This window comes from Cucurbita moschata, unplaced genomic scaffold, assembly GCF_002738365.1.
Source record: "Cucurbita moschata cultivar Rifu unplaced genomic scaffold, Cmos_1.0 Cmo_Scf00012, whole genome shotgun sequence".
In the NCBI taxonomy this organism is placed as follows: Eukaryota; Viridiplantae; Streptophyta; class Magnoliopsida; order Cucurbitales; family Cucurbitaceae; genus Cucurbita; species Cucurbita moschata.
Window position 1 is genome coordinate 604,445 of NW_019268528.1, and position 13,349 is coordinate 617,793.

General features: G+C 33.8%; 1 protein-coding gene and 1 long non-coding RNA gene across 2 annotated transcripts; one reads left to right on the forward strand and one right to left on the reverse strand.

Moving 5' to 3' along the window:
• The first annotated feature begins 3,136 nt into the window (after window positions 1-3,136).
• LOC111450437 (probable inactive receptor kinase At2g26730) lies at window positions 3,137-7,495 on the forward strand. Its single transcript, XM_023090558.1, has 2 exons — window positions 3,137-4,790; window positions 6,585-7,495. The coding sequence occupies exons 1-2, from the start codon at window positions 3,503-3,505 to the stop codon at window positions 7,250-7,252; spliced, it is 1,956 nt and encodes a 651-aa protein (XP_022946326.1). The 5' UTR covers window positions 3,137-3,502; the 3' UTR covers window positions 7,253-7,495.
• On the reverse strand, window positions 5,329-6,354 carry LOC111450449. Its single transcript, XR_002711812.1, has 2 exons — window positions 6,034-6,354; window positions 5,329-5,651 (listed from the first exon to the last, which is right to left on the reverse strand). It is a non-coding gene; the product is annotated as an uncharacterized LOC111450449 (long non-coding RNA).
• Window positions 7,496-13,349: the final 5,854 nt, after the last annotated feature.

A 13,349-nucleotide genomic window follows, 5' to 3' on the forward strand; every position in this document is an offset into this window, starting at 1 on the left:
TAAGATATTAATGTTATTATTATTATTATTTTAAAAACAATACCCTTTTTAAATTATGAGTATAGTTTTCATTCCGACCTTCTAGAATTTAAAATGCTACATTTACCTTTCGAGTTTTCACCATTAATGTTTACTTTTGGTCTTTAGGGTTGACTTTTCCGTGAAGTAATTTAAATATTATGATATAGATTTTGTTTATTGTTACGTATCGTCATCAGCCTCACGGTTTTAAAACGATGTGGAATCTCATAATCTCTGGCTCCAATACCATGTATAACAAATATTGTCTATTTTGGCCCGTTACGTATCGTCGTCAACCTCACATTTTAAAACGCGTCTGTTAGAGAGATGTTTTACCCATCTCAAAGTTTTAATGTTATATTTTATAATTTCGAGACTAAATGGAAACTGCATTAAGAGCAGAAAATGATAATTAAATAAAAATCTTTTTTTTTTTTTAAAGAAAGTAATAATATGAAATAAATTAAGGCAAAATAAGGTCTTATCTTGTCCCAATGTGGTTAGTTATAGACAACAACAATAATCAATCCGAACTGTCACATTAATAGATTTAATCAAGCTTATGTGGGTCCATTTACTTAAATAATTATTTTTTTATTTTAAATTTGTAAAAGGGAATAATTAGTAATAATATTTAAAAAAATATATATAAAAAATTAGATGGCTAAATCATGGCCAGAAGGGCAAACCTTGGTTTATTAAAATTAAAATAATTTTTTTATTATTTTTTTAAAATACAAAATGAGCTCGAGAAAATAGGTTGATTGTATTAAAAATTACGACCCTCCACAATAGTATAATATTATCCACTTTGAACATAACATTTCATTATTATCGTACTTAAAATTACTCTGAACACACATATTTAAGCTTAGTTTTACACCTTTAATGTGACTATTCTCCATGTCAATTACTGCTGATCTAGACCCACTTTTAACCTTATAAACGTAATTTTTACTCCGTCAAAATTAATTTTAAATAATTAAAAATCAATTCAAAAACACGTACGAAATCCTTAATACGTGTTAGAATCAAATCGCTTTGCTTATAAGTTGGGCATTGATGGGGTGCCTTTCTCCTCTTACTTCAGTGTGTGATAAAAATAAAAATCATAACTTATAATTACCCTAAGGAAACTTCTTCATGAATCTCATAATATATATATATATATATATATATATATATACTATATAATATAATATAATACATAATATATAATCATAAAGTATTTCCAAAGAAGTTGAATATTAGAGATAAAATAATTGGCATTTGCAAACATTATAATAAGACAAATTGATGCCTCATTCTTCCATTTGGGATCATTTTATTTCATCAATATATTATATATTATAGTTTTAATTATACTTTGTAACTATAGTTGTAATTATATATTATAGTTTTAATTATACTTCCATTTGTCACACTTAATTATCACATTTATTATTATTTTATTCACTAAGTAATTTCTAATATAAATTTTAATTAAAATTTAAAATTTTAATTTTATTAAAAATTTAAATTTAAATAATTCGAACAAATCCGAACCAAAAAAATTAATGATTAGGTTAAAAAATTTATAACTCGAATAATTACAATGAATTTACAAAAATGTCATAATCCGACTCAATTCGACCCATAACAATCATATATAAAACGTAATTAAAATCGATAAGAAATTAAATTTCAGAAGAATATAAAATGCTATTTTTAAAAAAAAAAAATTGGTTCAACGAATCACTTATCTCTGAATGGAAAGAATTTGAAAAATATAAAATAATTAATTTAAAGTAAACATTTCAATAATGTTTCTTGAAATTTTATTTTTTTATATAAAAAAATATTAAAATTAATAAAGTCATCTTCAATTTGGATGCCCTCGACCGGCCGAGTGAGATTTTTTCACAGACGGATTTTCGGTCCAAAGTCAAACCGGCCGTTAATTTTCCGTTTACGAAGAATCAAAGTTTCGATCCAACGGTTGGTGTAATTGGATTTAGCCCAAATTAGTACGTAAAAACGGGTTGGTGATCAGATTTATCAAACGAAACATCTGATGGGACAATCTGGACCGTCAAATCTTGATGGGCCCCACTGCCTTAACGACAAAACAATGTCGCCGTTTAACTCTCCGAGTTTTCACCCCCTTCTGTTGATATCCTAATCTCCAATCTCGCCGCGTTCGTTGCACTGCGTTAAACGTAGCCAGAAAATTTTATTTTATATATATATATATATTTTCTAATTACAATTTAAAATTATTGGGATATTTCTAATTACTATTTAAACTATTTTTTATTCACATAAAATTATTGGGCTAATTTAAAAAAGAATTATTTTATATAAATTTATATGAAAAATGTTCCAACATTAAAAAAAAAAAAAAGGTTTTTAAAAAAATTTGTTAAAAATATTATTTTAAACCTTTTATTTCTATTACACGTGTATGCTGGTTCAATAAAATGTTTTAGACCAATAAAAAATTGGGTTAGTGACCCGAGCAATTGGAGTAGAGTTCACAACCTAATTCAACTCAACCCTCTATTTTCAAGTTGGGTTGCCGGGTTGTTTTTATTATTATTACTTAAAAAATTTTATTTATCTACCCTATATATTACATTAATAACTAAAATTTCATACAATTCAATATCAAATATTTACGAGCACCACTAACCTCTCTTACAAATCTTATATATTCTTAATTTTTTTAAAAAGTAAATAGGGTCAGAGTGAATTATAACCCTATTTTTTAGTTGGTCGAGTTGACCTGAAAAAAAAGTCAACCCACGAACCAAACCAAATCAAATTCTCGATTTTTAAAAAATTCAACTCAACCCAATTTTATGGTTTGGGTTGAGTAATTCATATTAGTCGGATTATCAAATCGTATAAACGCTCTTAGTACATGGAAAGAAAAGATTAATTTTAATATATTTTTTAAAAATATAGAAATTAAATTTAAGATTTATTATAATAAATAAAATAAAAAATATTTTAAAGAGAAAAATTAAAGATGAATAATTGCAATAGTATTGGAGAGTGAAGTACACGAGCGGAAGAAGCGCGTGGGGGATGGAAAAAAGAAGCGTTGCGTTTCTTTTTCTTCATCATCTTCTTCCTTTGATTTCACAGCGACAGTTTATGAAAAGATTAAAAAGAAAAAAAGAGGAACGTTTCCAAATGCTCTCCGCCATTACTGCTCCTCTCTGTTTTCTCTTCTCCCTTTTTCTTTTTTTAACTTTCGTGGGCCATTCATCGTCCTCCTGATCCCTCTCTCTCTCTCTACAAAACCTCCCTCTTCCCCTTTCTCTCACTACCCCCCCCATCTCTCTCCCTCTCTCTCTCTCATGGCTTTTCGCCGGCAAACCATTTCTGGTTTTGCCAAATACCACCATAACATACCACTGTTCCAAACCGCCCTGTAGAAGACAACCAACATCTCTGTTCTCTAATTCCTCCTCTGTTTTGTCTCTGTAAAAACACAATGGCGGCGGCAATTTCTCTCTGCTCTGTCTTTCTTCTTCTTCTGACTCAGTGGGTCAACTCGGAGCCGACTCAGGACAAACAAGCGCTTCTCGATTTCCTCTCTAAAACCCCTCATGCCAATCGGGTTCAATGGAATCCTTCCAATTCCGTTTGTACTTGGATCGGCGTCGAGTGCGATTCCAACCAGTCGTTTGTTTACTCTCTTCGTTTGCCCGGCGTTGGCCTCGTCGGTCCGATTCCGGCTAATACCATCGGGAAATTGACTCAGCTCCGAGTTCTTAGCCTCCGTTCCAACCGTCTCTCCGGTGGGATCCCAACGGATTTTTCCAATTTGATAATGCTGCGGAATCTGTATCTTCAGGATAATGCTTTCTCCGGCGAGTTTCCGCCGAGTTTGACTCAGCTAACTCGGCTGACTCGGCTCGATTTGTCGTCGAATAATATGTCCGGTCCGATTCCGCCGTCTGTTGACAATCTGACACATCTGAGTGGGCTTTTCTTGCAGAACAATGGGTTCTCCGGTTCACTCCCGAATATCTCCGCCGTGAATTTAACAAACTTCAATGTCTCTAACAACAAACTCAACGGCTCGATTCCGAAATCGTTAGCTAAATTCCCGGAATCCTCTTTCGCCGGAAACTTAGATCTCTGCGGCGGACCATTCCCATCCTGCAGTGGACCCTCTCCAACTCCGTCGCAAAACCCCCCACCGATTGACGGAATCAAAAAATCGAAGAAGCTCTCCACGGCAGCGATAATCGGAATAATCATCGGCGCTGTTTTCGCTGCCTTTCTCCTCCTCCTCTTCCTCATCCTCTGTCTTCGACGGCGGTCCAATAGGCAGCCGGCGAAATCACAGAAACCACCATCGACAGTGGGAACAACGGCGAGAACAATCCCAATAGCGGAGGCGGGAACATCATCATCAAAAGACGACATTACCGGAGGGTCAATTGAGGCGACGGAGAGGAACAAGCTAGTGTTCTTCGAAGGAGGGATTTACAATTTCGATTTGGAGGATTTATTGAGAGCATCGGCGGAGGTATTGGGGAAAGGAAGCGTGGGAACGTCGTACAAGGCGGTGCTGGAGGAAGGGACGACGGTGGTGGTGAAGCGGCTGAAGGATGTGGTGGTGACGAAGAAGGAATTCGAAACACAAATGGAGATTTTAGGGAAAATCAAACACGAAAATGTGGTTCCGCTCAGAGCTTTCTACTTCTCCAAAGATGAAAAACTGCTCGTTTATGATTACATCTCCACCGGCAGCTTCTCCGCCAGTCTCCACGGTCAGTTCTCTTCCTCCTCCGTCGTCATTTTTTTTTTAATTTTAATTTTATTTTATTCCCTTGCTTGCATTGTTCTTAGTGAGGTTGACTACATATTGGGAAGTGTGTTTAATTATTTTTTTAAAAAAATTAATTTTATGGTCAAATTTTTGTTAATTATGTTTTATAAGAATTTAATGTTAAAAATTAATAATTTTGTTTTAAAAATATTTTATTAAAATATATGCATATGGTTAAATTGTTAATGCTATGTTTTATAAAAAATTAAAAATTAATATATATATATATATATATATATATATAAAAGTGAGTTGCACTACGCTCATATTGGAATATAATAAAAAATTAATAATTTTGAATAAAAGATATTTTTGTTAAATATATATATATATATGAATAAAATATTTAGAAATTTTTTTAGTTTATTTAAAAAAAGAACTGATAATTAGAGAGAATTGGGGAGATGGGTGACAGCGCATGGGGGGTGGCTTTTTGTTCAAGAGATCACATTATGAGCGTGATTGAAAAAAATATAATTAAATTTATTTATTTAATTTTTTTTTTTAATTTGGTATAAATTTAATGCCGACCAGCTCAAAAGTGTACTTCCTTTAATTCCTCACTGTCTAGAGACATTCTTAGTTTTTGCTCAGACATTATTCATCATTCTTTTATGTTTTTATTAATTTCTGTTAGTTTTCTTAAATCTACCCTCTTTCACTCTCTTAATTACTGTTTTACCCCTAATATTTTCTAAAATTTTTTGTAATATTAGGTCCTAATGTTCGGATTGTTCGGATCATCAACCCAACTAATCTAAAATTTTGAGTTGGTTCAAATGATCTTTCTAGAAATTATGACCTGAGATGGTGTAGTAGTGTTCAGATTCCAAGCCATTACGACATAGGGGTGTTCATATGACCTGAGAGTCTGATTAACTTGGATTTCTCAACCCAAAGCATGAAGGTTAGGTTGCGTTAGATTTTTGTCGGTTAGGGTTAGGTTAACTCTATTGATTGAATGTTAGTAATGTAACATGTATGGTAGACGAGTATAATTTTTTAAAAAATAATTCAAGAAAAATAACCCGACCACCCAACCCCAAAATAGAGAAGTTGGATTGGGTTGGGTTGTGAAGTTTGTTCGGGGTGTGGGTTGTTCAGGTCACCAATCCAACCAATATAAAATTTTAGGTTGATTCAAAGGATTTCCCCGACCCGTATATACCTATAGAAATTATGACCTGGTAGTGTAGCAATGACCCGAGACTTTGTGGTAATGTTCGGATTCCAATTTTCATTCCAAGCCACTGCGGTCAAACCCGACCTCGAAAGACACGGAAAAAGTTCGAGAGAGAGAAAAAAAAAGATGGCTTGTGAATAAAGAAAGATGGGTCACTCAATGGAGTGTTGAATTTTTGTAGCTCAAAGTTGGTGGCATGTTTTTTTTTGGTTGCTTTAAGCTTATAATTGAAGCCTTAGGTTTAGGCTTTTATCACATTGCCTCTCACTTTACTTCTGCAAGTTCTTAAACAATATTTACGAAAATACCCTTTTGCAGAAAAGTCCCTACTTGGCTTTTCTTTCAAAATATTACCGAAATAAAATAATTTGAATAGGATCGACTCAACGGGCGCGAGCTTAGAAGGCTCGAATATAAGCTTTTAGATCGAGTAGTGGTAGGTTTTTTAATTTCTTAACTTTGTAAGCCCTTAAATGTAAATATGAGAAATTGTAAAGAAATATATAATTTTTTTTAAAAATTGAAAATTAAATAGTTAATTCGATGTCGCAGGAAGCAGAGGCTCCGGCAGGACGCCGCTGGATTGGGATTCAAGAATGAGAATAGCAGTAAGCGTCGGCCGGGGACTAACCCATCTCCACGTCGTCGGCAAGGTGGTTCACGGCAACATTAAATCCTCCAACATTCTTCTCCGGCCGGACCACGACGCCTGCATTTCCGATTTCGGCCTGAACTCCCTCTTCGGCACCGCCACGCCGCCGAATCGCGTCGCCGGCTACAGAGCACCAGAGGTCGTCGAGACCCGAAAAGTCACATTCAAATCGGACGTTTACAGCTACGGCGTTCTCCTCCTCGAGCTTCTAACCGGAAAAGCCCCCAACCAGCAATCCCTTGGCGAAGACGGAATCGACCTTCCACGGTGGGTCCAATCCGTCGTCCGGGAGGAATGGACGGCGGAGGTTTTCGACGCAGAGCTAATGCGGTTCCACAATATCGAAGAAGAGATGGTTCAATTGCTTCAAATTGCAATGTCCTGTGTTTCGACTGTCCCCGATCAACGGCCGACGATGCCGGAAGTTGTACGGATGATCGAAGATATGAACAGTCATAGAAGCGAGACCGATGATGGGTTGCGTCAGTCTTCCGATGACCCATCGAAAGGATCGGACGTGAACACGCCGCCGGCGGAATCTAGAACTCCGCCGCGAGTGACGCCGTAGAAAGGGCAAGAACCAAAACGAATCTTATTCCGTTAAATCCATATTTTCTCGGGAAACAAACAGGGTAAGAACATGGTGGGGCCTCCTTCAAAATGTGCATAAAAAGGAGCTAAATGGTGGGTTTGATTGAAGGAGAAATTATCCAATTCTTCCATTTCTATTTCTTCATGTTATTTTATTTTAGTTTGTAATCATTTTATTTGAATTTCTCGTTCTTATTAATCAAAGTTCGATTTGTTAGACGAACACGACTCTCCATACCAGTATGATATTGTTCACTTTGAGCATAAGCTCTTATAGCTTTTGCGCTTCCCCAAAAGGCTTGAGACCAATGGAGAGAGTATTATTTGTTTATAAACCCATGATCATTTCTTAAATTAGCCGATGTGGAACTTTCATCATCCAACGCCTCCCCTTAATCGAGGCTCGACTCCTTTGGAATGCCTTCAAGGAGACTTGACTCTTTTTCTTTTAGAGTCGTTTGTTCGACATTTGAGGATTTACCAATCTATTGGCACGACTAAGTTTAGGGCACGACTCGAATACCATGTTAGGTTGAATGGCACTGGGACCTATATGGGTCATGACCTCATGTACTTATAGATGTGTATGATAAAGATTACATTGTAAATCATAGATTTGGTAACAAACCATGAAATCATAGATTTGGTAACAAACGAGTAAATCACTAGATTATCTTACTATGTACAGATATGATTTATTCTACGTTTAACACGACTTACTTACAAGTGACCCTTTAACCGTTAGTGCTATTACATGTTGAATCCACATTCGATACATGACGGTCCTAACATTCCCCTCACACGAATCTTAATTTTTTAAAATCAAAATTTCACGAGAATTACGATGGGTACCCTAGGCTAAAGATTCTAGCTATACAAACGAACACAAAAGCTTACGTCCCGAAAATACCCTTTTTCCAGTTTTAGAGATATTTTTTAAAGTTCGGGTTTACTTTTTATCGTATTGTAAGTGAGAAGCAATGCTTTAATTTCTTACATACAAGCTGGCAATGAGACCAAATAACAAATCAGGACATTATTTGTACCCAAAAATTTGACTTTGAAAAGATAAAATGTTTACTTTTTTTCTCTCAACAGGCACATGGGCATGTAACCTAGCTTCTTCAATCAATTCATCCAAATTATTTCAATATATATATATATATATTATATTATATTTATCTTATAGATATTCGGTCAAATCAATGAAAAATATGAAATTATATGGTAACTGATAAATATAATACCCTTAGAGTGTAGTTCAGTCATGTTCGACTTTGAACTTCATTAGAGTATATGAATGAATCGAGACTATATCCGAAAGAGAGTGATCCTGACGATATGATATGACTAAGAAAAACTTTAAAAAATTGAAAGTTACTATCTGTCCCCTCGACCCCTTTGGAGTCACCCATGATCATTCCCTAAATTAGCCCCCTTGACCCCTTTGGAGTCTTAGTCATTTTTTAATGAGGAGGCTTTGTTCGACATTTAAGGATTTACCAATCTATTGGCACAACTAAGTTTAGGGCATGACTCTGATACCAAGTTAGAAGAACACGACTCTCCACAATGGTATGATATTGTTCACTTTGAACACAAGCTCTCATGGTTTTGTTTTGAGCTTTTCCAAAATGTCTCGTACCAATGGAGAGAGTATTATTTATTTATAAACCTATGATCATTCCTTAAATTAGTCGACGTGGGACTTTCTTTTCCAATGATTTACTCATAGAGTCTTAAAAGTTAAAACGTGTTTTACTTCAAAGTTAAAGTTAAAGAGTATATATTCCAAAGTTATTTACTATAATTTAACTTTTTTTAATAAGAAAAAAGAAAGATAATTTTCTATTATTGGAGAAACTTGGAGTTGAGTGAAAAGAAAAAGGGCAATGAAAGGCTGCCACGTGGTGAGAAAATGATTTTGATGATTAGGGGTAGTGGACCGGGCGACAGGCTGGGGCTGGTGGGCTGACTTTTTGTGAACCCAATGGTTGTGTGTCAGCCTTTGGTTCCGGCCACCGTGGACCACCCCGCTGCCTCCCCCGGTGTCCCTTCACCTCTTAACTATGTCTAATCAAATTAAATTCTATCCATTTTAATCTTAAACTTTTAATTAATTAATTAATTACAACTCAAATTTAAATAAATATATAACTTTTTTTTTTAAATTATTAGTTTTTTAATAAAATTTAAATTCAATTTGATTTATTATTGAATTAATTGGATGGACGTCTTAAATAAATTACTTTATAATTGTCACTTTTAATATGTTGGTTTCTTTTTAAAGTTGAGTATTCGAAAATAAATATTATTCCTACGTGTCATGGCATAGATTCGAAAAGTAATTAAATTAAAGAAATTTCCTCTAAATTTATTTTTATTTTTTAAAATACAATTGGGATATTTTAAAATAATAATGGAAAAAAAGTCATAAGGGGAGTATTTATATCTATATATATATATATAAAGAAAAAAAAAAGAAAATTATTGTAATAATAATGTCTTTGAATATAGATTTTTTCTTTTTTTTTATAGAAATAATATTAATAATAATAATAAGCTTATAGCCTATTTTCCTCATGCGAAGGCGACCTGACGCGCGGTGCATGCTGGCCGTTGATTCTTGCTTTTGCACGCGCGCTTTTGGTTGGATCCCACAATTGACCTTTCCTTCACTATATTATCAAAATTCTTTTTCGAAATGCCCCTAATTCTGAAGAATCTCTGTTTAAACGGAAAAAAAAAAATTGAGAAAGGAGTGGAGAGAGATTTTTTCCGTTAGCTAAACACGAATTTTCTGTTATAAAATTTCCCCCCGACCCCTGTAAAAATAAATGAAAAAGACCCTGTAGAAATAAATGAAAAATCTCACGAAAATAGGGACTGAAATAGGAAGCGGGATGGGGAAGAGAACAGTTTTTCCGTCCTCGCCCCTCCCCGTAAACATCTTTAGTCTTAATTAAATGAAGTAAGTTTCTATAATTAATTAGCTTTTCATCCCATTCCGAGAAAAAAATCTAAAATGATTAGGATGATTGTGACCGTGAAAATGATAACAATTAAATTAATTATCTTAAGTTGTGGTCCAATTATATTTAAAATATGCCCATTCACAATTATTTTGATTTGGAAATTTTTAATTTTTCTAATGCTTTTTATGATTTTTTTCATTTAAAATAAATAAATAAATAATATTAAGTTATTTTGTAAAATTATTTATATAACTAAAATGATGGTCCATTTTTGAAGCAATCTATGTCCTACAAGAGTACTATAATGTATAGTTTGATATTATTATGGACCTTATTGTAAAAGTTGCATCTAATTTTATTAAATAATTTCCTTCTAAAGTAGCTGTCCCTTAGCCTGTCACAATTTTTGTACCCTAAATTGCACAAACATTGTGACAAGCATCTTGTACTAACACCTTTTATAGAAACCAACCCTTAAAGCATAGGGTCACTTTTACACCTCCATGTCCCACGTATTTTCTTTTATAATTTTTTAACCGTTCAAGTTTACTGGTAGCAGATATTGTTCATTTTGGCCCGTTATATATCACCGTTAGCCTCACGAGTTTAAAACGCATCTGTTAGGGATATGTTTTCACACCCTTATAAGTAATACTTCGTTCCCTTTCCAAATGATATGGGATCTCACAATCCACTCCGCTGGGAGCTAGCATTCTCGCTGGAACACCACTCGGTGTCTGGTGTCACTATCGCACTTTTGATGGCAGCGGACTTACGATTGTGTAGCACTCACTTTCCAACGACAAGTTAGCTAAGCCTGCGTCGTCTATGGCCAAGCGACGTATGCTCGAGCCTTTAACCTCGGTTTTAAGAGAAGGTTTTAGAAAACGAGGGCAGAGAGAGATTTTTTAAAGAGACGTTATATAAGCAAGCAAGAGAGAAATAACAACGACTCACAGTATATAACCTTGGATAGGGAGAAGTTGACAACTAGTCGTATCCCTCTACAGTACATTTTGAGGCATTTCATGTATGACAGGCCTAGACATGATATTTCTGAAACGCCATAGTTCCTAGAAATACAAAAGTAAAATACTAGAATATGAAAAGACATAAAGGGTTTGACTTGTCATGGGCATGCGACCACGGGCAACACGCCTTGGACGAGTATGACCGTGACATCTGGCTTTGATACTATTTGTAACAGTCCAAGACTACCGCTAAGTAAATATTGTCTGCTTTGGCCCGTTATGTATTGTTATCAGCCTCACGATTTTAAAACACATATACTAGGGATAGGTTTCTACACTCTTATAAGAAATACTTTGTTTCCTCTCCAACTGATGTAGGATCTCACAATTCTGTTTTATAATTGTCGAACATAACTCAATTGATTGGTGTTATATTTCTTTTTGATATAGAGGTCAGTTATTTGATTCATTCATACTCGGTCGTTGATTTATTAAATTACAAATTGGATCCCTCAACTTTGAATTGTGTCAAATAAACTCGTGAAGTTTAAAAAATTTATAATATATCTCTAAACATTTAATTATTATTATTATTATTATTATTATTTTTTTTGTGTAAAATAGATGGACCTATTAAACAAAAATTATTTAAAAAAATTAAACATCAAATTTCTTTTTAAAGCCCTAAAGAAAATGAAACAAAATTATTTTTTATTCAATTTTATTCAAATTATTGAAGTAGAAACTATAATTTCGTCATGAATTATTAAACCCTAATCATATTCAAAGATTTATTATTATAATATTTCTTAGCCAATGAAATGAAGCCACGTGGAAAAAAGTAAGTTTCTTTCCTTGAAAGTAAATTTCAATAATTGGAGATGGGTACTTTATTTCTTCCAAATTTACCAAAGTTCCCGGCAATAATTAATGGATTTATTTATTTAGTTACATTATTTTTTGTTGAACAAAACATTATTAAAACCTACGCTACAAGTTATGTTTGGTCGGCCATCAGAATTCCGGCCCAGGCTCAGGCCCATATGTGTCATCTCTTTGATATGGCCCAGGCCCATTTGTCTCATAACTTGACCAACCATTTTAGTCCTATTTTCTTTAAAAGAAAATTAATATAAAATCCACGTTGAAATAAATATATTATCAAAAAAAATATTTTAAGGTAATTAATGTAGAATATGTCTTCAAATTTTGTGTCAAATAGGTCGGTGTATCAAATTTGGGGGTCCTCATGTGGGTTGCATGTTTAAGTAGTGCTTTGAAATCGATGCAAAATCGTTAGATGTCGTTACAAATGTTTGAAAGAAAGTATTGTATGTTTGTCTCAAGAGATTCGACCTAAGACGGTCGGGTCAAGAGAGTGTTTCTCCCAACACAAGCACACTTTTTTTTGGCAGAAATGTACTTCTCCCGATGCAAATCCTTATGTCGAGAGAAACTTTATCCCAATGCTAGGTCTTGCATCGGTAGAACTGCACTTCTATTGATATAAAATTATTTATATATTTTTTTCATACAACACATCGAATGTTAAAGGAACAACACATGTCAATTACTGTTGAGCTATGTTCATCTTGGTAATGATGTTCAACTAAACTTATCGAACATCAACACAATCCAACACTTCGTTAACGATCACTTTGGAAAGGGCATGACAACAAAATGTAGGTTTTCTCGATCGAAAAAATTGAAAAATCATATAGTGAAAGTCCCGAACGTTAATTAAACAAGTAGAAAAGATCATCGTTTATAAAAGCTTCATTAAAATATCAAGAGATTCTTCAACTCTAAAAGTAAATCCATATCTGTTTCCGTCCAAAATAGACAACATCCTACGAGATCGGGAAAGCTTGATGTCTTAACGAAGAAACAACGAATCTCGTATTAATCCCGAACAAAGCATTTAGAGAATATTTTCTTTTTTGCATAACACAATGGGGTTCAAAGCTTAAGAATATTTGTTATAAATGCATCATAAAGTTTGGTTCTATTCTTAATTTTTCTCATTTGTATATCTTTTTTTAACTTTAATGATAAATATCTTCCACTAATTAAGCATATATTATACATTCAAGTATAAAGTATAAACTATTTTTTCCTATACTTTATC